Source organism: Castor canadensis, chromosome 16 (genome assembly GCF_047511655.1).
Source record: "Castor canadensis chromosome 16, mCasCan1.hap1v2, whole genome shotgun sequence".
NCBI lineage: Eukaryota > Metazoa > Chordata > Mammalia > Rodentia > Castoridae > Castor > Castor canadensis.
The window spans coordinates 41,976,449-42,004,219 of NC_133401.1; the positions used below are offsets into that span (position 1 = coordinate 41,976,449).

The 27,771-nt window shown below is 38.8% G+C and overlaps 1 protein-coding gene across 15 annotated transcripts in view; it reads left to right on the forward strand.

Annotated features, from left to right (window-relative positions):
* Nsd1 (nuclear receptor binding SET domain protein 1) overlaps positions 1-27,771 on the forward strand; it is a 112,332-nt gene that overhangs the window by 26,514 nt on the left and 58,047 nt on the right. For all 15 annotated transcript variants that reach the window (XM_074058729.1, XM_074058735.1, XM_074058733.1 and 12 more), the window contains 2 exons: positions 8,537-8,709; positions 12,115-14,680. In XM_074058729.1, coding sequence (XP_073914830.1) covers positions 8,537-8,709; positions 12,115-14,680 — 2,739 coding nt within the window. The remainder of the gene's footprint in view (positions 1-8,536; positions 8,710-12,114; positions 14,681-27,771) is intronic.

The following is a 27,771-nucleotide window of genomic DNA, read 5'->3' on the forward strand; positions in this document are numbered from 1 at the left end:
GAGGAGTATTTAACCAGGGATGGCTTCAAACATTGATCCTCCTGACCTTCGCCTTCTGAGTAGCTAGGATTATAGGCATGAGCTTCTCTAAGTGGGCCTGGTGAAACTTGTTTATAATCCCAGCTCTTGGGAGACTGAGGCAAGTAGATTGTTACTTTGAAGAAAGGCAGGCTAGATTCTGTCTCAAAAAAAATAAAAACAGAAATTCTCAGTTTTTCTATCTAGACATTAGGAAAGTGTTAGATATTTAAGTTTACATTGTCCGGAATCAATTTGAATGAATTTATGTTTCTACTTCAGTTGTCAGGTTTTTGTCATGTTTGATAATTTAAAAGTCATAGCACCTATAAATAATGCTTATGTTATTTTAAATTTAAAATTTTTTACTTGGAGTATTTCTTTTAATTATTGTAGTTTATTTGTTGTATGTTAATGTGTTAATTATGTTATCTTTAAATTGGTGTAAGATGTAGGCTGAAAATTCATCTTTTTTTTTTTTTGGGTAGTACTGGGGGGTTGAACTCAGGGTGTTTTGATTGCTAGGCTGGACTGTACCGCTTGAGCCACATCCCCCAGCCATTTTTTTGCATTAGTTATTTTTCAAGAAGGTGGTTGTGTTTTTTCCAAGAATAGCTTCCTACCTACAACTTCCTCCATAGCTGAGTTTACAGGCTTAAGCCACCATGCCTGGCTTAGTGATTGAAGTGGTGTCTGGCTAATATTTTACCAAGGCTGGCCTGGATTCCTGTTTTTTTTCTTATGTCTGCTTTCCTAGTAGCTGGTTTGATAGTTGTCAGTCACCATGACCTGGCTGAAAATTGATCTTGAGCACTTTTTTCTGTTAACATAATTTGTAATTTTATTGTGATTTCAATATATGTATTTTTTATTTTACTTATTTTTTGGCACTCCTGGGGTTTGAACTCAGGGCTCATGCTTATGAATTAGGTACTCTACCACTTGAGCCATGCCTCCATCCCTCAATAAATATATAAGTGTTGAATAACTGTTATATTAACAACATTCAAAAAATACTCCCTCCTTTGCTGTGACCTGCCCTTCCTTTCAATGGGTAATCAATTTTTTATTAATGTATCTTTGCCCGTTTTCTTTTAAAAGAAATTTCTTCTGTTCCATGGTTTCTTAATGTAAATCCAGACAATGTATCTTTAGCCTCCCCCACATTATTTTTTATTTATTTATTGTGTCTTTTTTTTTTTTTTTCTTTTTTTTGGTGCTGGGATTAAACCCAGGGCCGCCTCGCTCATGCTAGGGAAGCGCTGTACCACCGAGCTACATCCCAGCCCTATATATTTTTTTTAAGACATGAAGTCTCTTATGTAGCCCAGGCTGGCCTCTGATCCTCTTGCCTCCACTTTTTGAGTGCTCAGATTGCAAGTTTATGACACTATGCCTGGCTCCTTTTTCATTTTAGCAAAAGTAGCATATTATGCTACTCAATTCCTGTAATCCTAGCTACTCAGGGGACAGAGATCAGGCCAGCCTGAAGGAATAGTTTTTGAGACACTATCTCAAATACCCAATACACATACAAAAAAAAGGCTGGCGGAGTGGCTTAAGTGGTAGAGTGACTGACTGGCAAGCCTGAGACCCTGAGTTCAAACCCAAGAACCGCCTCCCCCAACAAAGAAGTAGGTTTTCTCAATTCTTGAAGATGTTTTCCGTATTAGCTCATTTTAAGCTTTTTCATTTTTACAGCTGCATAGTTTGCAGCTTTTTGAATATGCTGGTCTTTAAATAACTATTCTCCTCTGATGAATGTCTTAAGTTGTTTTTACACCAAATCTTGTAAAAGATATATATGAGCCTGGTATTGTGAGATCTGGCTGTAATCCCAGCACTTGAGAGGCAGAGGCAGGAGAATTGCAAATTTGAGACCAGCCTGGGCTACTTAGCAAGATCTTATCTCAAAAAAACCAAAACAAATAAAAAACAAAGGCTATGTATGTATGAAAACAAACGCTGTTGTTTGTACTGTAGTACTGTGTGTATTTCATGTATACATGTGTTATCTGCAGGAAAGTTTCTCCAAAGTGAGAGTTCTGGATTTGATTTTATAGTTTGAAAAATTTTGGGAGTATGTGGGGATTGAACTCAAGGCCTCATGCATGCTAAGCATGCACTTCAACACCAAGCTAAATCTTAGCCCTTTCATTGTGAATATTAAATATTGAGGTCCCCAGAGACCTTTAAATAGGTCACTGTTTTAAAAAAACTGATTCAGGAGATGTAGATGTAGCTCAGCAACAGAACTCTTGCCTAGCATGTTGGAGGATCTAGGTTCCATCCCCCAAGTGAGAACAAACAAATAGAAAACTCATCCCTTATCCTTTATGGTCTGTTCAGACATTTAAATTTTACTAATAGAAAATTACTTCAGTCTTGCTCTTCTTCTGTCTGTCCTTATAGGACTTTGGTTTCTTACTCATTTTATTGTTCTTTGTGCTTACTAGTTGGGTCCATGCTGTTTATTTGTCAGATACTATATACTATATATATGGTATAGATATGCTTGCCCTCATGGGAAATTAAGAGCTCAATAAAAGAGACAAGGCCCCAGCTAATAATCAAATAGATAATTACTTGCCTGAAAAGTGTTTCCAATGAAAAATTTTGGTTTGTAATTAGTGATAGAGCCGGGCACCTAACCTTTGTCAAAGTGTTCAAGGACAATTTTGCTTGTTTGTTGTTTTGTTGTTTGTTTGACAGTTACTTTGTTTATTGTTTTGGTGGTGTTGGGCTTTGAACTTGGGGCTTTCCTTGCACATGTTGGGCAAGCATAGTAAAGTTATCTTTGATAACTTTTGATAGGATACATCATTAGCATTAACTTGGGAAAAGAGAAGGTGAATCTAGGAATTGTGGTTTGGTCCTGAGGAATTTGCAGCCCACAGAGTAATAGGAGGGTGTGAGCCTAGGACCAAATCATGCAAATCATGCAGTGGCTGTAGAGTTCTTGAAAATTTTGTATTCTAAGAAGAATCTGATACTTACCATTCCAAGGGCTAGGGATTGATAAGATCTACTCAGTGCTGGGTTTTTGTTTTTTTTTTTTTTTTTGGCAGCACGCTGGTTGGAATTCAGAGGTTCATGCTTGCTAGGTAGGTGTGCTACAATCTGAACCCAGCCCTTTTGCTCAGGTTATATTTTGAACATAGGGTCTTGCTTTTTCCCCTGGGCTGAACTCGACTGCAATCCTCCTATTTACACTTCCCACAGTAGCTGGGATGACAGGCACACTGTGTTTTTCAATAAAAACTCTTTTTGCCCAGTTGGCTTTGAACCTCGATCCTCATGATCTCTGCCTCCCAAGTAATTTGGATTATAGGCTTGAGCCACTGTATCTGGTGTGATCTGCACTTTTTAATTTTATTTATTTATATTTTTTTGCGGTACTGGGACTTGAACTCAGGGCCTTCGCTTTGAGCCACTCCACCAGCCCTATTTTTGTGAAGGGTTTTTCCAAGATAGGGTCTCGTGGAACTATTTGCCTGGGATGTCTTTGAATCTCAATTCTCCTGAACTCTGCCTCCTAAGTAGCAAAGATTACAGGCGTGATCCACTAGCTCGTGGTGCTGATCTGCACTTTTTAAAAATTCTCTCTCAAGCTAAGTGAGGTGGCTTACTTCTACATTCCCAGCACTCAGGAGATCTGAATTCAAGGCCAGTTGGGCTACATAGTAAGACCCTGAGTCAAAACAACAACAGAAAGGAAAAAAGAAAGCGTTCACTCTGGTTTCAAGGTGGAAGATGGATCAGATGGGGTTCTTAACAAATAAGAGGGGACAGTTAAGGAATCAGTTATTGCAGTAGTTATGGTAAAATTCACGTTGTGAGTAGCAAATAAAGATCTATTTTAGAAGACAATTGGATTAGGATAGATTGTATAATGAAGCATGAGGGAGAATGAAGTTCTAAGGTTTCTAAATCTCAATGTTGTATTTATTTTTTTATTTTGGTGTTCAAGTTTCTGTATGTCAGGGTTGACCCCATATATTTAGTTTTGTAAGGTTATTATTGCCATTTACTTGCCACACACTGCAAGGTCTATAACTCAGACATGCCACCTGCTTATTCCTGATAGTTGGAGTCATGGCAAGGCTTGGTTGAGATTGTCTCGGAACAAATAATGCACCAAGAAAAAGATGTAGCTTTGAGACAGACAGCATTTGAGATCTACATGGACGAGATTAGCATGGAAAGGAGTTGAAAAAACCCAGAGATGGAACTGGGAGAATGTGGTACCTTTTCAGAATACTAGAGTATTTTATTAAGAAGGAAGATGTGGTCAGTTTTATTTAAGTATTGACTAGAGATCAGATAAGATTTCCATTAGTTACAAGGTGTTGTAGTGACCATTAGTTCCCAGGATTTTATGGTTTGATTGTGGCAGAAACTGGATTAAACAGGTTTGAGGAAATGGAAACAGAGAAGGGAAGACGCTACAGCTTAGAGAATTATATGGGGCCCAGAGTATTTTTTTTTTTTGGTTGTCCTGGGATTTGAACTCAGGGTCTCAGGTTTGCTAGGCAGGCACTTTACCATTTGCGCCACTCCATCAGCCTCTGTTTAACTTTAAATCAAGTTACTTCATGATATTTTTCCTTTTTTTCTTTTTTTGAGACAGGGTGTTACTGTCCTTCAGGTTGGCCTTGAACTCCATATTATCCTGCCTCCATCTCCTGAGTGCTGGGATTACAGATGTACAGTGTGTGTCACTATGTCAGGCTCCATTTTTCTTTTTTTTTTTTTTTTTAATTACATAATTTGGTTGCATAGGGAGGATTCATTGTGACATTTACATATGTACTTACAGTGCATCTCAATTAGATTCATTCCCTTGCATCATTTTCCCTCATCCTCTCTCTCTCCTTCATTACGTTTCATTGCTCTATTTGCATTTTTCTTTGACCACCACCCGGCCCCCCTCCCCCATCTCCAGTTTTGCCACTGCCCCTGTGAAATGTTAGATGATTACTTTCAATGAGATCTTACCTATCACATTGAAAATATGGCCATAATAATTAATGTTTGATTCATTCCTAGCAGTATAATTTCTTTCCTCCAACTTTTTAAAGTTTCAAGCCTACAGAAAAGTTGCAGTTAGTAGAAAAAATAACTATAATTCACTTAGATTGAGCAGTTACTACTTTGTGTCAATTGTTAATTGATAACTGGCACAAAAAGTTCATAATGTGATTATCTTATATTCATTGTATATATTACATTAGTATATATGTTACATTGGTAATATCAGACATTACAAATGGTTTTAGAAAGCACAAATTTTTATAACATCTTTTTCTTCTGTTATGGTGGTGCTAACGATCAAATCCAGGATGTTGTACATTGTACATGCTAGGAGTGTTGACTGCCACTGTACTCCCAGTTTTACCCCCTTTTTTGTTTCCTTTCTTCTTTTACTCTTTCCCCTATCTGAGCCCCCTCCACCCTCGCCTTTTTTTTTTTATTGTGGTACTTGGGCTTGAACTCAGTGCCTCACGCTTGCTTGGCTTGTTAGGCAGGTACTCTGTCACTTGAGCCACTCTACCAGCTCCACAGAAGAAATTTAGATAGCCAAGTTGTTTGACAGTTTTCAACCAATCTGTGTTTTTATCATCCCAAACTCAAAAGGTGTTTCCATCATCTGGACCTTTTGAGGGTGCCATGGTATATATATATGGTTGTTTTTTGGTTTTGCCCACTGATGACTTAAGATTTGGCATTCTTGAACCATTAAATTCATTGTCATAATAGTTTTCCATCCTGTAAACATGTATGGTATGATGTGCTTTTGTAGTCTCAGCATGCCAGAGGCAAAGGCAGGATGACTGAATTTAAGGCCAGCTTGGGATGCATAGTGAGACCCTGTCCAAAAAGAAAAAAATAAAAAAAAAACAATGTCAACAACAAAAACTTTCCATCTCTTTTCCAGTTTTGAAAATTTTGTAGCATCTCAACATAGCTACTTAATTTTCATTTAGCTGTTTTCCTCTTTTCTCCCTCCCTTATGACCGTGTGTTTTTAAAATATTAAATATTTTGTGGGGGGACAGGTAGTGGAGTTTGAACTCAGGACTTTGCACTTACTAGGCAGCCTGTTTATCACTTGTGCCACTACAACAGTCCCCTTTTTGTGTGTGTGTGCTTGTGTTATTTTTGCGATAAGACTTTTGAGAAAGATTTGGATTTGCTGGGCTGGCTTTGAACTGCAATCCTCCTGATCTCTGCCTCCTGAGTAACTAGAATTACAGGTGTGAGCCACAGATGCCCAGCTGTAGGATTTTAAATCTTTTCCATGTAGCTTTAGTGTCAAGTGGGAAAAGAACTGAATTTAGATGTGTTTATTCAGTTTTCCTTTTACCTGGAAATGGTTTTACTTCAGACTTTCAACCTATCTTGGTTTTAGACTTTTCTATGCTTCTAGAGTACCTGATGTAAAGCAATTTTGGGGTAAGACAAGTTGGCTTCTCAGTTTTTCTTTCAACTCTTTTGTGTAAATTGTATCATTGTGTCTTTTAACTTTCCTTAGTTTTTAGTGTTTCTTTTCCTGTACTTTGTCCTTTGTTTTTGTTATTTTCTAAACTGCTTTTACTGTTTTTTTTTTTAAAGGTGGATTTCAGAAGTGAGTAAACTAAACCTGAAAATTCAGGTTGCATTCTTTTCCTTTAAAGATTTCTATGGAAGCATTGTTTCATCATAGTTTAAAAAAGATTTTTATTTTATATGGGGGAGTACACCCAGCTCCTTGATGAGCAAGTGCTCTTTATCTTGAGCCATGTCCCCCAAAAGATTCTTAACTTGGTTCATCAAATCGAAGAATTAATGCAGCCCTTTATAGGATTGAAGGGCATTAATGTTTGAGTTCACTTACTGTTTTAAAAGCCCCACCCTTGATATTTTTTTTTTTAAATAGCTGTCACTTGTCTTTCTTAACCATCTTTGCAGGAATCATTGACTTGAATCATTTCCATATAGGTACACGTGTATTTTGTAAGTTAAATCCCTCTTTATAGGTGGTTTCTCTTGAAACATTTAATTCACTTAGGTGTGAATTAAGAAGCTTTCCTTTCTCCTTCCTTTCCTTCCTTGTTTTTTTCTTTCTTTTTTAAACTAAAAGGTGGGCTGGAGGTGTGGCTCAAGTGGTAGAATTCCTGCCTAGCAAGCACCAGGCCCTATGTACAAACTTTAGAACCAAAAAAACTCCCTGAAACCAAAATTTAACCAGTTCTTAATTTCATTGTTAAGCTATATTATCTAGAAAAATAATCATTTTGGGTGGCCCAAGCAGTAGAGCACCTGTCTAACAAGCACAGAGCCCTAAGATCAAACCCCCATATTGCCAAAAAAAGAAAAACAACCTTTTGTACACTTTTTTGGTGGTACTGGGGTTTGAACTCACCCTCATACTTGCTAGGCATGTGCTCTACCATTTGAGCCATCCGCCAGCCCTAGTAGTACACTTTTGAAATTTAGCATATTTATAAGAGATGCTGCTGTTGAAATTTCCTTTACAGTTTCTCTGCTCTTCCAATGAGTTACTACACATGTAGAAGTTTTGGAAATAGTCACAAGTGTTTCTACTTGTTCATTAGTTTAGATTTTATTTATTCATGTATTTATTTTTGTGGTACTGGGACTTGAACTTGGTGCCTATACCTTGAGCCACTCCACCAGCCCTTTTTTGTGACGTGTTTTTTTTCCAGATAGGGTCTCTCAAACTGTTTGCCCGGGCTGGCTTCAAACCATGATCCTCCTGATCTCTGCCTCCTGAGTAGCTAGGATTACAGGTGTGAACCACTGCGCCCGACTAGTTTAGGTTTTAAATATCACTCCTTTCTTTTTGTTCGGGCATTCTGAAAGAAGACATTTCCTTTTTTTTTTTTTTTTTTGATAAAGGCTTGTTTGGATTCTTGAGTCTTGAAACAGGAAGTGGTTTGTAGTAAGGGAATTAGATACAAGTTGAAGTGATTCTTTTGAGACACGGTCTTCTCTTGTAGCACGGACTGACCTCTAACTCAGTCTCCTACCATAGCCTTCTCAGTGCTTGGATTATAGGCATGTACCACGGTGAATGGCTACCATGTTAGAGGTTTTTTTGTTATTTGTTCCTTTGGATAATTGTATTTGTGTTGCTGCAAGTTATTTTATGTCTGTCGGTAGTCTGACAATATGGCTATAGCACCTCATAAAGTAGATGATGAAAACAACTTTGTTGACTGCTGTCTTTGCTCTGTGACTAGCTAATCTACCTATAACTGGTTTTGAATATGTATATGTATTCACATCCCTAGACTAAACTGCTGATTTCTTTCAAAAACTCTATCTTGCCATGTAAATTGAATATTTAAACATTTCCTTATATACATGAGTTCAGATTGTCTAGTTCTGTGAGTACTTCATTGGGTTAACTGATTATAATCAGAGACTTTTTTGGTAACAGGGATGAGGTTGTTATCTAGGTGATGAGCAGTCATCTTTTTGACATAATGACACTGGTTTTTATCATTATCTAGTTGCCAATCGGAGGCCCTATCGTGAGTACTACGTGGAGGCTTTTGGAGACCCTTCTGAAAGAGCCTGGGTGGCTGGAAAAGCAATCGTCATGTTTGAAGGCAGGCATCAATTTGAAGAACTCCCTGTCCTTAGGAAAAGAGGGAAGCAGAAAGAAAAAGGATATAGGCATAAGGTAAAAATCAAAAGAGGGTCTCTTTAAAATTCCTACTTGTGGGGCATCAGGGAGGAGAAGTAGTGTTATAGTTTTGAAATATAAGTTATTTCTTTTGTTATTAGGGTATGTGGAGAAAGACCTGGGAAGCAGGGATTTTTGGTAGGAGTTATTTGGGGCTAACTTTCAAAAACTTAAAAACTCAGGCTTGTGGTTTTTTTTTTTTTGAGGTTTGGACTCACCATTTCGAGGCAAACCCTCTAGCACTGAAGCCATGCCTCTAGTACTTTTAGTTTGTTTTATAGATAGAGCTATGTTCTTTTATCTGGGCTAACACTAGAATATGATTACTCTGCCTCTGGAGTAGCTGGGGTTACAGTTGTGAGCTATCCCACAGGTAAGGCTACCTGTGCCTTACCGCTTAGAGAAATGGCAATATAATATGGCATGATTAATCTTTTTTTGTTATCTCTTATGCAAGAGGAATACTACCATTAAAATGAAATGTGCAGTACTCTACTTCTCACCATCTAAATTATAGTTCTTAAAAAAAATGAAAATTGCGAGACCTTTTTTATTGTTTTTATTTTATGATATAGAGTCTCCTAGGCTGACCTCAAACTCAGGATCTTCCTACCTAAACTGCCTGAGTGCTAGTATTACAGGACTGAGTCAAAACATGTGGCTGCAATAAAGTTTTTTTTGTTTTTTTTTTTTAACCAGTTTTATTTTCTATGTTTCGTCGTTGTTAAAGTTTGCAGAAATTCTTTTGATTGGTGTTTTGTGTTAAAGTAGAGTGAGAAAAATTTTCGCTTCTCTTTTCTCCCTTCTCTCCCTTCCCTTCTTTCTTTTCTTTTGATAGCATTTTGCTGCATTGTCCATCCTGACCTGGAGCTTGTGATCCTGCCTCAGGTCTTTTTTTTTTTTTTTTTTTGGTGGGTCTGGAGTTTGAACTCAGGGCTTTATGCTTTCAAAACAGGTAGTCTGCCACATGTGCCACACCTCCGGTCCATTTTGCTGTGGTTATTTTGGAAATGGAGTTTTGTGAACTGTTTGCCTAGGTTGGCCTCGAACTGTGACCCTGCTGATTTCAGCCTTTCAAGTAGATAGGCTTAAAGATGTGAATCACTGGCGCCTGGCCTGCCTCAACCTTTTAAGTGGGATTATAGTCATGTACTACCATATCTGGCTTTTACTCCTCTCCTCTTAAATTTTTTATGTTTTAACACTTATATCATAAAATTGAGTATCTTAACCATTTTAAGTGTACAGATAGATGTTATTAAACACAATTATAATGTGTAACTATCCGTGTTCTTTTGTTTTTATTTTATGGTGTTGGGCATTCAACCCAGGGCCTTGTGCACACTGAGAATGTTTTAAACTACCTAGCTATGTCCTCAACTCATGTAATTCTTTTCATGTGGTAAAACTGAAACTACCTATTAGTACGTCTTTATTTCTATTTTCCCCTTCTCCCTAACTCTTGGCAACCACCATTCTCTGTCCATGATTTTATATTCTTTTATAGTCAATTAGGTTTTTTTGTGTTTGTTGTTGTCAAGACTAGGATCTTGTTAATTTTTTCCTGGCTTACCTTGAGCTTCTGGGATCCAATGATTCTTCTTTGTCAGCCTCCTGAGTGGCTGGGCATATAGGTCTTCATCACCTTGCCCAGTTCTATAAGAGGAAATCATTCCTTCATACCTATTATACCTGTATATAACTTTTTAGATTACTTTAAAAAAAATCATAATTTAGAATAATTTAGAGTTAGTAGGTGAGTACCAGAGTTCTTTGAGACTTGGTGTTTTTACCTCTAAAACTAGTATAATGACATGTACCTTGTAAAACTTCTGAGAATTAGAAATGAGGTTCTAAAAACTAAATAATTAATGCATTCTATTCCACTGTTAGGATGAAGGAGTTTAATTGCACCTTTTTTTGTTGTTGCAATACTGGAGTTTGAACTCAGGGCCTGCATCTTGAGCCACTCCTCCAGCCCTTTTTTGTGTTAGGTTTTTTGAGATAGGCCTGGGCCGCCTTGAACCTCAGTCTTCCTGATTTCTGCCTCCCTGAGTAGCTAGGATTAGAGACGTGAGCTACGAGTGTCTGGCTTATCATTTCTAATATTATATTTTGATTATATTTTGTTTGGTCAGTGAGGGGGGTGCCAGAGGTTTTTTTTGTTTATTTGTTTGTTTTTTTGGTGGAGCTGAGGTTTGAACTCAGGACTTTGAGCTTAAAAAACAGGTGCTCTACCAATTGAGCCACACCTCCAGCACTAGTGTGAGTTTTTGTGTTAAGCTTTTAGCCGAGTTCACTAGGGCTTTCCTGTTTTGGAAAACTGATTTACTCTGGTTGCAGACATGAGCACTGGTGGTTGTGTGCTTGTATGTAAAAGAGACTAGATGGTAAGTTTTGTGCCATATAAGAGGAGGCTACCCTATCTCATGACCTGAAGTTTTATATGCTCTACAGAATATTCTCTTCACAAGTATTAAAGTATTTGTGAATAGTAGTTAATTAGTTAACTAACTAATTAATTAATACTGATCATAACAGAGCCAAGGAAGGATTTTGGAAGAGTAGGTGTATTTCATTTCAGAGCACCTCAAGTATCCTCATGCTATGAGGAATTTAGAAAATGATCACGTGCATTTTGTTACACCAAGTGTGAGTCGATTTTTGGTGATACTGGAGTTTGAACTCAGGGTCTTACGCTTGCTAGGCAAGTGCTCTATCACTTGCCACAACTTTACCCCCAGGTGTCTTTGTATCTCTGGGCTACATAATTACGGCTTGTTGATCACTTGGTTATGATAACTTGGTTATGATCCAGGTTGTATGTAACTTACAGAAAAGCCTTGCTTAGCTAGGTACCCAAGCTAGCTTCAAATTTTAGGTACCCTAGGGATAGATCTGTCCTGTTCATTCCTCCTGTTTTATTTTTCCTTATTTATCTTATTTAAACCTTTTGCTGGGCTGGTGGAGTGGCTCAAGTGGTAGAGCCTGCCTAGCAAGTGTGAGGCCCTGAGGTCAAATCCTCCCTCTCCCCCCGCCCCCCCCCCCATATATATAAATCCTATTTTAAGGTATAGAGGAGCAAGTAGAAAGGGTCTGAGTATTCCTTGATTTTAAATTGTAATGTTACTAATTTCAGTCTAAGTTATATCTAGTCTTTTTTACCTATAAATGCAGGGATGGCAGAGGGTTTATGAGACTAATCCTTCCAGTAATGATAGGTCATACTCCTGGTAGTTAGAGAATCCCTAATAGGTAAGCTCAGGTGCTGGCCAGTCCCATAAGGGCTTTGAATAAGTACAAGCTTTGGAAAAGTTCCTGATTCTAAAGGTGATACTCATTATTTCCCTCTTCCCTTGCATTGTTCTGATGAATGATATTCTCTTTCTCCTTTAAATTAAGGTTCCTCAGAAAATTTTGAGCAAATGGGAAGCCAGTGTTGGTCTTGCTGAACAGTATGATGTTCCTAAAGGGTCAAAGAACCGAAAGTGTGTCACCAGTTCAATTAAGTTGGACAGTGAAGAAGATATGCCATTTGAGGATTATACAAACGATCCTGAATCAGAGCATGAGTTGTTGCTTAATGGCTGCTTGAAGTCTCTGGCTTTTGATTCTGAACATTCTGCAGATGAGAAAGAAAAGCCTTGTGCTAAGTCTCGAGCCAGAAAGAACTCTGATACTCCAAAAAGGACTAGTTTGAAAAAGGGCCTCATGCAATTTGAAGCACATAATAAGGAAGAACGGAGAGGAAAGATTACAGAGAACCTTGCTCTAAACTTCATCTCTGGGGATGTATCTGATAAGCAGGCTTCTAATGAACTTTCCAGGATAGCAAACAGCCTCACCGGGTCTAGTAGTGCCCCAGGAAGTTTCCTTTTTTCTTCATGTGGAAAAACCTCTGCAAAGAAAGAATTTGAGACTTCAAATTGTGATTCTTTATTGGGGTTGTCTGAGGGTGCCTTGCTCTCTAAACGTTCTGGGGAGAAAAAGAAAGTCCAGACTGGTCTGGTTTGCAGTTCAAAAGTGCAGCTCTGCTATATTGGTGCTGGTGATGAGGAAAAGCGAAGTGATTCCATTAGTATCTGTACCACTTCAGATGATGGAAGCAGTGATCTGGATCCCTTAGAACACAGCTCAGAGTCTGATAATAGTGTCCTTGAAATTACAGATGCTTTTGATAGAACAGAGAATATGTTATCCATGCAGAAAAATGAAAAAATAAAGTATTCTAGGTATCCTACAAACACTAGGGTAAAAGAAAAACAGAAATCCCTCATTACTAATTCACATACAGACCACTTAGTGGATTGTACTAAGACAGCAGAGCCAGGAACTGAGTCATCTCAGGTTAATCTCTCTGATTTTAAAGTATCTACTCTTGTCCACAAACCCCAGTCAGAATTTAGAAATGATGGTCTCGCTCCAAAATTCAACACACCGTCAAGCATTTCCAGTGAGAACTCACTAGTGAAGGGTGGGGCTACAAATCAAGCTCTATTACATTTGAAAACCAAACAGCCTAAGTTCCGAAATATAAAGTGCAAACATAAAGAAAACCCAGTTGTGGTAGAATCCCCAGTTACAAATGAAGACCGTAGTTTGAAATGTTGCTCTTTAGATGCCAAAGGCTCTCCTTTGCCTAGCATTTCTAAAAGTGGGAAAGTAGATGGGCTAAAACTACTGAACAACATGCATGAGAAAACCAGGGACTCAAGTGACATAGAAACAGCAGTGGTGAAGCATGTTCTGTCAGAACTGAAGGAACTCTCTTACAGGTCCTTAAGTGAGGATGTCAGCGACTCTGGAACATCAAAGCCATCAAAACCGTTACTTTTTTCTTCTGCTTCCAGTCAGAATCACATACCTATTGAACCAGACTACAAATTTAGTACATTGCTAATGATGTTGAAAGATATGCATGATAGTAAGACCAAGGAGCAAAGGTTGATGACTGCTCAAAACCTGGTTTCTTACCGCAGTCCTGCTCGTGGGGACTGTTCTACCAGTAGTCCTGTAGTAGCATCTAAAGTTCTGGTTTCAGGAAATTCCATTCACAATTCAGAAAAGAATGGAGATGACACTCAGGACTTAGTCCGGCCTAACCCTAGTGAAAGTGACTCTGCATTATCTGGGGTGTCTGCCTCCCTACCTGGCTTAGCTCCTGACAGAAGAGACCTTTCTGCTTGTGGCAAAAGTCGATCAAACTGTGTTACTAGGCGCACCTGTGGCCGAACAAAGCCATCATCCAAATTGCAGGAAGCAATTTCAGCCGAGATGGCAAAGAACACAGCAAACCGGAAAGCCTTAAAGACAGAGCGCAAAAGAAAATTTCACCGGCTTCCAGCTGTGACTCTTGAGGCTACACTGCAGGGAGACAAAGAGAGTGGAGGTTCAGTGAATGGCCCATCAAAGGGTGGGGCAGAAACTTCTGGTAAGGAAGAACCTCTTCAATTAATGGGCCATTTAACAAGTGAACATGCTCATTTATCTGATGTACATTTTGATGACAAGGTTGAACAGTCTGACCCTGATAAAATTCCTGAAAAAGGACCCCCTTCTGAGACTACAAAAGGCCCAGAGCTGGTCTCTGAAACAAACAGTGAGAATGATGAACCCAATGGTGCAAATCAAGTGGTGCCTAAAAAGCGGTGGCAGCGATTAAACCAAAGGCGCACTAAACCTGGAAAGCGCACTAACAGATTGAGGGAGAAAGAAAACTCTGAGGGTGCCTTTGAGGTCTTGCTTCCTGGTAATCCTGTGCAGAAGGGGCGAGGTGATTACACAGACCATAGAACTCCTTCAACAAACATACTAGAGGACTCGCTGACAGAGCCAAATCATGCCAGCCACTTGGATTCAGTTGGGCCACGGTTAAATGTTTGTGATAAATCCAATACCAGCATGGAAGACAAGGAAAAAGAGCCAGGGATTCCCAGTTTGATGCCACAGGCTGAGCTCCCCGAACCAGGTAAGGACTTGTGACTGGTAAAAAGGGATTGGAGAAAGTGCCAGTAATGTTGCTTTCCTGAAATTTGTCTGTTTTAATGGAAACATGAAATATAAACTGGGAGAGAAGGATTATCATTGAATGAAAATAGGGCTTTATGTGGAAGAGTATGAAATTTGAAGATCAGATTTCCATATGTATTTTCAAACATTTTATCAGAAGCTGTTTTTCTTCCTCCTTTTGGTAAGACCCAACAGTACTTTTGCTCCTGTTCTCATTTCCTGTCTTTTAAAATCTACTGACATTTTGGGACTCAGTCTGTTACTGCAGGTAATTGGAGGTTCTGAGCCTAAAATTTAAATTCAGTTGTTAGTGTACAAGTTGCAGACTTTATTGGATAATAGGCTTCCTTTGATCACAATCTGAGGTAGATTGACTTGTTTATGTAGTAGATGCATGTGCTTTTGAAAAAAAAATGTGTTTTATAGCAAATAAATCCCATTCCATAGGTTACCTTTTTACTCAGTTGCTTGTTAGCTTTTTTCACAGAAGTTTTACAGTCTGATGTAGTCCTGTTTATTTTGCTTTTGTTACCTGTGTTTTGGGCAGCATAGCCAAGAAATTACTGTCCTTCCCAGTGTCTTGAAGTTTCCGAATAGCTTCAGGTCTTATTTTATGTCTTTCACCTAGTTTTTGTTAATTTTTGTATATGGTAAAGGGAAAAGAACCTTCACTCTTTGATGTGGCTATGCAGTTTTCCCAACATCATTTGTTCAAGAAATTGTTCTTTCCCTATTGTGTGGTTGGGGCACCCTTGTTGAGGTTCATTTGGCCATATGCATGATGGTTTATTTCAAGTCTCTCTTGTGTTCTGTTGGTCTTTATGTGTTTATGCTGTTTTCATCACCATCGTTTTGTTTTCATCACCATCGTTTTGTGATTTGTTTTGAAGTGAGGAAGTGTAAGAACTCCAACTTTTTTTCTAAACATTATTTTATATATTGAGGATTTCTTTGAGATTGCATATGAATTTTAGGGTTTGGTTTTGTTTGTTTTGAGGCACAGTCTTACTATGTGACCTTCCTGTATCTGCCTCCTGAATGCTTCAATTACAGGTATTGTTCACCATGCCGTAATTAAGATTTTCTTTTTCTGAGGGAACAACAACAAAAAAAGCTATAGGGATTTTGTGTGTGTGTGTGTGTGTGTGTGTGTGTGTTTTACTGGGGTTTGAACTCAGGCCTCATACTACCTAGGCAGGCACTCTACCACTTGAGCTGTTCTGCCAGTTCTGTTTTGTGTTGGGTATTTTTGACATGGTGAACTGTTTGCTGGGGACTGGCTGCCTCCTGATCTCTGCCTCCTGAGTAGCTAGAACTACAGGTGTGAGCCACCGGTGCCTGTCTGTCCTAGGTTTTTCTATCCTTCATGATTCATCTCATTCATGCTTGACAGAGTGTATATTTGTAAGAATTTATCCATTTCATTTGGATTATCCAGTTAGTTTGTATATAATTGTTCACAGTAATTTTGTATGATCCTTTTTATTTTTTTTTTCTTGTTTCTTTATTTTTTGGTGGGATAGGAGTTTGAACTCAGGGCTTCACACTTGCAAAGTAACAGCTCTACCATGTGCCACACTGCCCGTCCGTTTTCCTGTTTATTTTGGAGATGGGTCTCACTAACTTTACCTGGGCTGGCCTCAAATAATGATCCTCCTGATTTCAGCCTCCAGAGTACTTAGAATTGTAGGTGTAGGTGATCGGCTCCTGGCTCTTTATTTTCAGAACTCCAACTTGATTCATTGACTTTTCTCTTTTCTTTTCTTTCTTTCTTTTTTTGGATTGTGCTGGGAATATCCTAGGGCCTCAAACATTCTAGGCAAGCCATCTGTTACTGAGTTACACCCCCAGTGTTTCTCCCCCCCCACACTTTTTTTTTTTTTTTTTTTTTTTGGTATTGTTTTTCTATTCTGTTTTTTTCCTTGGGGGAGGGGTTGGTATTGGGGCTTGAACTCAGTGCCTTATTCCGGCTAGGCAGGTGCTCTATCACTTGAGCCATTCTGCCTGTCCCTTTTTTGTGTTGGATATTTTCATGGTAGGGTGTTGTGAACTATTTGCCCTGGCTGTCCTAGGACCTCAGTCTTCCTGATCTCTACCTCCCAAGTAGCTGGGATTACAGGTGTGAGCCACAAGCACCTGGCTCTTTGTTTAATTCTGTTCTATTCTTTGTTTCTTTTCTTTTGCTAACTTGGAATTTAGTTTTATCTATTTTTAATTCATTGAAGTGTAAATTAAGATTGTTGTCTTGAGGTCTTTTTTTTGTTGTTGAATCTAGGCAGTTACCGATTTAAACATTCCTCTTAGTAGTGTTTTTCCTCAATCCCACAAGTTTTGGTTGCTGTGTTTCATTTGTGTCAAAATGTTTTCTAATTTGCCTTGTGATTTCATCTTTGATCCATTGGTTGTTCAAGAATGATGTTTAAGGGGCTGGTGGAGTGGCTCTAGTGGTAGTGTTAGTGGCATGGTGGAGTCTGACCAGAAGACTTCCACATTCTTTGTGTTCCACTGGGAAGAATCTACGGCAGAACATGAGGGTATAAATGGAGTTTATTAAAAGCTAGGGAAGGGAAATACAAAAGGAAACATGGTGGGGCCCTGGTGGAATCTGGAGGCCAAGAGAGTGTTGTTCTCTTCTCCAGATGCTTTTAAAATTTATGCTTTCCTGCCATTCCTGTAATCCTAGCTACTCAGGAGGCCAAGATCAGAGGTATCGTGGTTTGAGGCCAGCCTGGCCAAACAGTTTGAGAGACCCTATCTCAAAAATACCTACTACAAAAAGGGCTGGTGGAGTGGCTGAAGGTGTAAGCCCTGAGTTCAGGCCCCACTACTACAAAACAAACAAACAAACAAAAACGATGCTGACCTATGGAAGTGAGGAACCAGGTAATTTCCATCCAATAATCAGTGAGTGGAGAGGGGCAAAAGTGGTGCCTGGTCCAGGTGAGGGTGGTCTCTGGGCCAGGCCTGGGCAATCTACAGACACAGCAATATTAAGTCATATATTCTTTTATGAGTTCTTAACTTTTCCTAATTCTAGCCTGCCTCAGGAGGGCTCCTGCCTAGCAAGTGTGAGGTCTTGAGTTCCAACCCCAGTACCACCAAAAAAAAAAAAAAAAAGTTGTTTAATTTCCACATACTTAAGATTTTTCCAGTTTTCATAGTGCGATTGGTTTCTAGTTTCTTTCCATTGTGGCTAGAAGATACTTGGTATGCTTTCATTGTTCATAAATTTCTGAAGGTTTGTCTTGTGATTTAATACGATTTATTTTGGAGAATGTTCTGTGTACACTTGAGCAGAATGTATATTTTGCTTCTTTTGAGTGGGATTTTCTCTATGTGTGTGTTAGGTCCAGTTGGTCTGTAGTGTTGTTCAGATGTGCTGTTTCTTGTGTGGTTGTTTTCTCCATTATTGTTAAGTGGGGTATGGAACTCTGTGTTGCCATCTGTTTTTCCAGTTCTGTCAATGTTTGCTTCATGTATTTGGGTGCTCTGATGCCGTATCTTTCTGGTATATTTATTCTTTTTTTGGTGGGAGTGGGGATCGAACTCAGGGCTTTGAGCTTGAAAAGCAGGTGTTCTGCTTCAACTATACCTTCAGTCTATTTTGCTCTGGTTATTTTGGAGATGGGGGTCTCTCTGTTTGTCCAGGCTGGGTTTGAATTGGAATCCTTCTAAATCTCAGCCTCCCAATTAGCTAGGATTATAGGCGTGAGCCCCAACACCTGGCTTTTCTCTTTCTTTTTTTTTTTTACTTTGGTGGGGGAGGTACTGGTATTTGAACTCAGGATGTCTTGCATTTGGTTTTACTATTTTACCCACACCTGCAGCTCTTTGTGCTTTAGTTATTTTTTGAATAGGGTCTTGTATTTGTGCCCTGGCCTGGTTCCACAATCTTCCTATTTACTCTACCCGTGTAGCTGTTATGACAGGTGTATGCCACCATGTTTAGATTTTATTAATTGAGATAGGGTCTGGATACCTTCTTCAGTCCAACAGCAATCATCCGGACTTCCAACAGCAGTCCTCTCTGCCTCCTGAGTAGCTAGGATTACAGATGTGTACTTTCATACCTGGAAAATGCAGTGTCATTCTTTGGTTTTTGTGCCAATTTTTTTTAATTGGACACTGTATCACTTGAGGCAGTCTACCAGCCCTTTTTTGTGATGGGTTTTTTCGAGATAAGGTCTCATGAACTGTTTGCCCAGGGTTGGCAGTTGTGATCCTCCTGATCTCTGCCTCCTCAGTTACATCCTCCTGAGTATTACGGGTGTATGCAGTTGGTGCAGTTGTTACTGAGGTTTGAACTTACGACCTTTTTTTTTTTCAGAAGATGTTCTAGTGTCTCTCTGATACTGCAGGTTCTTAGATGTTATAACAACAAGCTGCCCTGCTGTGTGCGCTCGGTGATCCCTATACATCAGCTTCCAAAATCAGGCAAGACATATGCTATCCCTGGGGCAGGTCTCTGAAAAATCTGAACACTGGGTTCATGCTCAGTTCTTTAATCTCAAGGGAGAACTCATGAGTCGTGTCTTTTCCTTTTGTGAGGCCTCCTGCATTGCAGGTACTCTGGTTCTATAACAACACATCTTCACTCTACCTTGTTTTCAGTAGCTCTAGGCATCCTAAATCCAGTAGTTGTGTTAGCACTTCATGTCAGGTTAGACAGAAAGTAGTCCATGAGGCAGTCTTCTGAATAGACAAAATGTTGCATACCAGCTGTGGCGTTCCTGCCACAGACTTCCTCCCAATCCTCCAAACCCCATCTCACAATGAGAAACACCATTGAATCTTAGCTATACTGCCTTGCAGGAGGGGTACAATCACTGATAACATGTTTCTGTTCTCGTCTTTGTGCAGTCTCTTATCTGGTTTCTGGAGTTCCCATAAAGGTGTTTTGATCCATATATTGTTGCTAATTCAACATCTCTGTAGGGGAATGAGGAATGGGACTTCCTGTTTTGCCATCTTGTTAATGTTCCTCTTATTTCATGTCTTTTTAAATGCTGAATGGTATTCTATTATATGAATGCACCATATTTTATCCAGTTGGATCAGTTGGTGGACTTTTTGGATTGCTTCTATTTTTTGATTTTTAAGAAAATGGCTATTACAGGCATTATGTATAGTTTTTTTTTTTTTAATGGATATATGTTTTCATTTCTCCACCTAGGAGTGGAATTGCTATGTCATTTGCTAATTCTGTGTTTAGCTCTCTGAAGAACTGCCAGCAAGTTGACAAACAACTGCTTTTATCATTTTACATCCCAATACGGTATATGAGGGTTTCAGGTTTTTTTTTCCTTAGAAAGGCTCCAGAAGAGCCCTCAGCAGTTTTATTAGAGGGTTTCAGTTTTAACATACGCTCACCAGCACGCATTTGATTATAGCCATCTTAGTGGGTGTGGATTAATACCAAGTTGTGATTTTTCTTTTCCTTTCTCTTATGGCTAGATGTTCAATATCTTTTCTTGGGAGAAATGTCTTCTAGATACTATGATTTTAATTAAATACTTTGTCGTAAAATTTAAGTTTTAAGCATTCTTTATATTCTAGTTATAAGTCCCTTAGATGTGTACAAATATTGTGACCTGTTTTTTTTTTTTGGTTGTACTGGGGTTTGAACAGTGAGCTTCATGCTTGCTAGATAGGTGCTCTACCTCTTGAGCCACTCCATCAACCCATCTTTACTTTCTTGATCACATCCTTTGAAGCACAAAAGTTTTTGCAGTACCAGGCTTTGAATTCTGAATTTCATCTTTGCTAGCAGACAGTCAGTCATTTGGAGCCTCCAAATCTTAATTTTGTTTTTTCTTTCTCCTGTTAAAATGGGTTCTTAAATATCTCCTCTGCCCTAACCTTACTTTGACCCTCTAGATCTCAACCTCCTTCCTGTGTACCTTGGGATGAAGGGTGCATGCCGCTATGTCCAGCTCTTTGTTGAGATGGGAACTCCCAAATTTTGCTGTTTAGGCTGGCCTCTAATCCTTATCCTTATCCTTATCCTCATCCTCATCCTCATCCTCATCCTCATCCTCATCCTCACCCTCACCCTCACCCTCACCCTCACCCTCACCCTCACCCTCACCCTCACCCTCACCCTCACCCTCACCCTCACCCTCACCCTCTTCCTTACCCTTACCTTTACCCTTACCCTTATCCTTATCCTTATCCCAGCTGCCCAAATAGCTCAGAGTACAGGATTGAGCCAGCAGTAGTGCCTGGCTCAAAAAATTTTAATTTTGATAAAATTTATTGTTTGTTTCCTTGCTTTGCTTGTGCTTTTGGTGTAATCTTGGAGCGGCTGGGTAACCTTTGGTCATAAAGTTTTACCCCCATATTTTCTTCCAAAGCCTTTGATTTTTTTTTTTTTTTTGAATATAGTATGGGTCAGGTGTTTTACTTTCATTATTTTGCATGTTGGTATTCATTTGTCTAAACATCATTTATTTTTAAAAAAGTCTTATTGAATAGTCTTAGTACTCATGTTGAAAATAAATTGGCTAGAAATAGGTAAGCAATTCTTTCTGGGCTCTCAATTCTTTTCTGTTGATAGGTAGAAAAGGGGCTTACTGTTTAATCGAAATGTTGGATGACTGCTCTGTTCTTCCCTCTCTAACCCATCTCTCCACCCTCAGTCTCCATCTGATAAGGAGAGGCTGCTAATATCACATAAGTCACAATATTTGTATATCACATCTAAGGGACTTATAACTAGAATATAAAGAATGCTTAAAACTTAAACCTTACAATAAACAACTTAATTAAAACCATAAAGTCTCTATAGACAGACTTTTCTCCCAAGAAAAGTTATTGATCATCACTAGCTATAAGAGAAAGGAAAATTTTGAAAATTGTGATGCACGAGTCTACTAAGTTTGTACTTTTTGATGATGATTTTGATTCTTCTGAGTCTTTTGTGTTTCATATACAATTTTAAGACTGTCTTGTCAACTTTTGCAGAACAGCCAGCTGGAATTTTGATAGGGACTATGTTGAATCTGTTGGTCAGTTCAGGTAGTTGTTGTTGCCATCCCAGTAATAGTAAGTGTTCTAACCCAACAACATGGGATGGCTTTCCATCTAAGTGTCTTTTATTTCTTTCAGCATTGGTTTGTAATTTTCTTTATACAGGTCTGAAAGTTTTTTAAATTGTATTTCAAATCTAATTCCGTTTGTTCTTTTATAAGAATATGGAAATAGAGATGATTTTTGTATCTGTAACTAGAGATGGTATTACCTTATTCTTTCTGATCTGGATTTCCGAATTCCCCCCCCCCCTTGCCTGGGTAATTAGTCCTGGCTAGAACCTCCAGTACAGTGTTGAATAGAGGTAGAAACAGCAGTTGTTCTTTTTTTTTTTTTTTTCTCCCGCCTCTCTGCTGGGTTTTTTTGTTTTTTTTTTTAATTCATATGTGCATATAATGCTTGGGTCATTTCTCCCCCCTGCCCCCTCCCCCTTCCTTACCACCCACTCTGCCCCCTCCCTCTCCCTCCCACCCCCTCGATACCCGGCAGAAACTATTTTGCCCTTATCTCTAATTTTGTTGAAGAGAGAGTATAAGCAATAATAGGAAGGAACAAGGGTTTTTGCTAGTTGAGATAAGGATAGCTATACAGGGAGTTGACTCACATTAATTTCCTGTGCATGTTTGTTACCTTCTAGGTTAATTCTTTTTGATCTAACCTTTTCTCTAGTTCCTGTTCCCCTTCTCCTATTGGCCTCAGTTGCTTTTAAGGTATCTGCTTTAGTTTCTTTGTGTTGAGGGCAACAAATGCTAGCTAATTTTTTAGGTGTCTTACCTATCCTCATATCTCCCTTGTGTGCATTCGCTTTTATCTTGTGATCAAAGTTCAATCCCCTTGTTGTGTTTGCCCTTGATCTAATGTCCGCATATGAGGGAGAACATACGATTTTTGGTCTTTTGGGCCAGGCTAACCTCACTCAGAATGATGTTCTCCAATTCCATCCATTTACCAGAGAATGATAACATTTCGTTCTTCTTCATGGCTGCATAAAATTCCATTGTGTATAGATACCACATTTTTTGATCCATTCGTCAGTAGTGGGGCATCTTGGCTGTTTCCATAACTTGGCTGTTGTGAATAGTGCTGCAGTAAACATGGGTGTGCAGGTGCCTCTGGAGTAACCTGTGTCACAGTCTTTTGGGTATATCCCCAAGAGAGGTATTACAGCAGTGGTTCTTAATTTTGCTCCCAATCTTAGGAGGCAAGCATTTAAACTTTTCCATTATGTTGTTAGTTCTAATCTTAGCAGATGATCTTTCATACTGACGACATACCCTCCTGTCTCTATGTGTTTACTTTTTGTCACTTTGACAAATAACTAACATAATCAATCTAAGGCAGGAAATATATTTGACTCAGTTTCAGAGACCTTACTCACATCATGGCAGACAGGGTGTGTGCTATAGTGATTTCCTCCTCTTTCCTCTTTGGTTCCATCTGGGTTCTCAGCCTATTGGGAATGTGCTGCCTACATTCAGGATGTGTCTTAGCCCTTTAGTTAATCCTCTCTAAAAACCCCCTCACAAACACACCCAGAAGTATGCTTTACTAATCTCCTTGGTGCTTCTAAATCCCACCAGGTCCATAGTCAGGATTAACTATCACACCCTATTTTGTCAAAATTGTCAGATGTAATGTTGGATCTATTGAGATCTATCAAAATGAAAAACTCCATTGGTTTATTTTTGCATTTTAAAGCAATCTTGTAGTCTTAGGGTAAATCCTACTTGGTCATGGTATATCTAATGTGCTTTTTTATGTTGCTACATTTCTTTCCTATTTTGGTGAGAACTTTTTTCATCTATACTCATAAAGGTCTATAGTTGTATTTTTCTGTGATATCTTTGTCTAGTTTTAGTATGATGATGTAATGACCTCATACAATGAGTTGTGACATACGAAGTTTTGGAGGTGGTGCTAGAGATTGAACCCAAGAGTTTCACACATGCCAAGTGAGCATTTTACCAATAGATTTTTTTTTTTTTTTTTAAACCTGCTTGGATCTTTTTTCTCCTTTGTCTCTGTCTGGCTAGCCTAATTCCATGCTTCATCTTAGCCTAGATTTTGATTTTTGGCTCTAGAAATGCTTATTTTAATCTTACAATAACAGATTTATCTTCTTGCCTATTCTCACATTCATCTTCAGATACTTAGGTTTTCCTTGATATCCCTTTCTCCTTTCACTACCTTTATAGATAATATCCTTTGGTAGCAAATAGGGTCACATGACTGTTGGAAATAAATCCTTTATGACTTTTCTTTTTCCTCCCTTTGGTACTGGGGTTTGAACTCAGGGCTTTGTGCTTGCTAGGCTGGTCCTTTACTGCTTGAACCAGGTCTTCAGACTCCCCCTCCTCCTTTTTAATGTTGTACTGCAAGCACATTGTGACATTTACAAAAGTTCTTACAGTATATCATAGTTGAATTCACCTGTCCATTACTGTCCTTAATTCCCTCTCTTCCCATTCCTGGAATAGTTTCAGCAGGTCTTATCTTTCCATTTTCATACATAAGTACCTAATATTTCCACTATATTTTCCTACATCCTTTCCTTATACCCTCCCCCTTCCCATTGGTTCCAACCCCTAGACAGGACCTCCTATTTTACCTTCTTGTTCTTCATTTATTTTTGAAAAAACTTTTTTGTTTAAGATAGCTGTACAGGAGTTTCATTGCTACTTTTCCATGTATGTATGTATTGTAACCTGAATTTGTTCCTCTTTCTCTGTTTTTTTTTGTTTTTGTTTTGTTTTGTTAAAAGATAGGGTTTTGCTACATAGCCCTAGCTAGGCTGGCCTCTGCTTCCTGGGTGTTGGGATTATGTGTCTACCATGCCCGGCTCCTTCATGGTTTTTTATTACTAATAAGCATACAAATATAGCATGGAAGCAGATTCTGTCATTTCTCAGAAGTATTTCACAATGTAATATTTCAGTCATTTACGTATAATTTTATTTTTATTTACTTAATTTAGAACTTTTGACTGTGCAGTACAAGTACTTTGTTCAGAAAACTCAAAAGATGTAAAACATTACTTAATAAAAACATTCCTTCCAACCATGTCACTCAGTTGTTCAGTCTTTTCAATATTCAGTGCATGAATGAGCAAAAGATCAATTTATATTTTTTAAATAAACGTAGCAGACATTACATTGCAGATTTTGTTTACCTTGATTAGTTTCACTGTCACATATCAGTACACAAAGAGTTTCTCATATTTTAAATTTGAGAGTATTTTTCTTATAGTGTGCCACAGTTTGTTAAACCTGTCTTCTATTAATAGACAACTATCAGTAAGTAAAACAAATACAAAAGACCAGGTACCTTGAGTACTGGGATTGTCTGTGTGTGCTATCACGCCTGTCTTACACTGCATGTTTTATAATACAGTCTTGTCAGTTGTATAGTGATGGGACAGGGTAAGATTGGATAGCTGAGATTTTTAATGAATAAGTACTGTTGAGTACGATAAAATTATATTGCTGTGTTAAAAAGATAAATAAGGGCACGGGGTTCATGCCTCAAGTGGTAAGAGTCCCTGCCTAGCAAGTGTAAGGCCCTGAGTTCAAACCCCAGCATGGGGAAAGGGGATATATGATGAAACACACAGATGAAATGTTGTGTAGTGTGGCAGACATTTGAAAACTTGGTCACATTTTTGCAGGGTAAGGTGTATGGCCCTGGAGTTTGAACTCAGGGCTTCACGCATGCTTGGCAGGCGCTTGTACTTCTTGAGCTACTGTGCTAGCCCTTGAAAAGTTGGAAACAGGGTGATGGTGTAGATGGAAGGGGATTGGCCATGTAATTGTTCAGTCCAAATTTATGAGCTGTTGGATTTTGTGGTACTGTTTGAATTTTTTTTGGTAGTACCAGAGTTTGAACTCAGGACTTTGTACTTATTAGGCAGATGTTCTACCACTTGAACTTTACCTCTAACCCAAAATTCTTTATAATAAAATGTAAGAGCAAAGAAAATGGTGTTTGAATAAATCCAAATAATTTTGACATTGGAAATAATAATGCCTTAAGGAATTAAGTATGTATATAGTTATAAATAAATACACAACTGTATATATAATTCGGGATCGAAGCAGATGGAATTTAGTTTGCATTGCTGTCTGACAGGATCACAATATTAACATTGGAGTTTGAATTAGGAATTTATGTTTAAATTTTTTTTCAAATCCCAGCACAGTCAATAAATTTAGAGTCATCTAAAACACAAAACAGGTAGGATAAATACAAAGCAAAAAGTTCCCCTGTAATTTTTTTTTTTTTTTTTTGGCAGAACTGTGGTTTGAACTCACGGCCTCACGCTTTGTAGGCATGAGCTCTATCACTTGAGCCACTCTACTAGCCCCTCTTGTAATTTTTGTTGGAGGATTTACCCTGCCCCCCACTTTTTGTTTTGTGTGTGTGTGTGTGTGTGTGTGTGTGTGCATGTAGTACTGGGTTTTTAAACTGGGCCTATACCTTAAGCCACTCCATCAGCCCTTTTTTGTGATGGGTTTTTTTGAGATAGGGTCTTACGAACTACTTGTCCAGACTGGCTTTGCCTCCTCACTAGCTAGGAGTACAGGTGTAAGTCAGCAGCACCCTGCCGAGATTGACCCTTTAGATCTTCCCACATTATGTAGTTGCATTCCTAATGTATAGTTTAGCGTAATTCTCTGTTCACTGTATTTCATGTAGTTTGGTTTGGTTTCTCCCTCATTCCTTCTTGTGCCCTTTTTTTTTTTTTTTTTGGTGTGGTACTGAGGTTTGAACTCTTGCTAGGTAAGCATTGGTAGGTAGGCGTTCCACCGCTTGAACCACACCACCAGCCCTCTTTTTGTGATGGTTGTTTTTCAAGATAGGGTCTTGTGAACTGTTTGCCCAGACTGGCTTTGAACCTCCTCATCTCTGCCTCTTGTGTAGCTAGTATTATAGGCATGAACCACTGGCACCCTGCTTCTTGTGCCCTTTGATCAGGAAATTCGTAATATGTGCTTCCAACTTTCTGACATTAGCAGCCATTGATAGTTAAAGATGTTTACATATGCTGTTCTTAAATTTATTTATTTATTTTGTGGTACAAGGGCTTGAACTCAGGGCCTCATGTTTCTTTTATAGGCCTTCTACCACTTGAGCAATGCTACCAGCCAGCTAAATGCTGTTTTGAGATAGATAATGCTGGAGAGTTCCAGTTTTAAATAGAGTGATTTAGATAGGCCTGACCATGGTGGAACTATTGGAACAAAGATTTGAGTGAGCCATGTGCCTATGAGAAATAGCTGCTTATGGTTTCTTATCTTTTGTACTTGCTTTATTTACTGGTAGTTGTTTTTCAACAATTATAGTGAAGATTCTTTGATACTGTTGTAAGGCCTTAGAATGAAAATTTCTTTCTCTAGCCGTCACCAGTGGCTCATGCTTGTAATCCTAGCTAGTTGGGGGGCTGGGATCTGGAGGATCATGGTTCTAGTCCAACCTGAGCAAAGAGTTTGAGAGGACCTCCCTTCCCCCCAATCTCCAAAATAATCAGAAAAAAATGGTCTGGGGTTGTGGCTCATGGCAGTTGAGGACCTGCTTTGAGAAGCCCTGAATTCAAACCCCAGTCCTACCTTAAAAACAATAAAAGTAGATAAAGAAAGAAAATTTCTTTCTCTAAAGGGGACTTAAGGTTGCTTTTGTTAGATTCCTTAAGGATTGAGGTTTCTTGTAAGGTCACTGGAAGGCCAATTTGTGACGACAGCTTCTGGAGAATTTTATTTCATCCTACTTCTCACTGCAGTTTGAAGATCCTAACTTCTGCCTCCTTTACTTTAACAGGATTACTTTAAAAAAGCCCTCGGAACAAAGTGTTTTAGTGTTCTTATTTCCTTTTGTGTGTGTGTGTGTGTGTGTGTGTGTGTGTGTGTGTGTGTGTGTGTGTGTGTGTGTGTGTACGTACATACATACACGCAGGTTTGAACTGGTTGCTTAGGCAGGCACTACCACTTGAGCCACTCTGCCAGCTCTCCCTTAGTTTTTGGCTTGTGC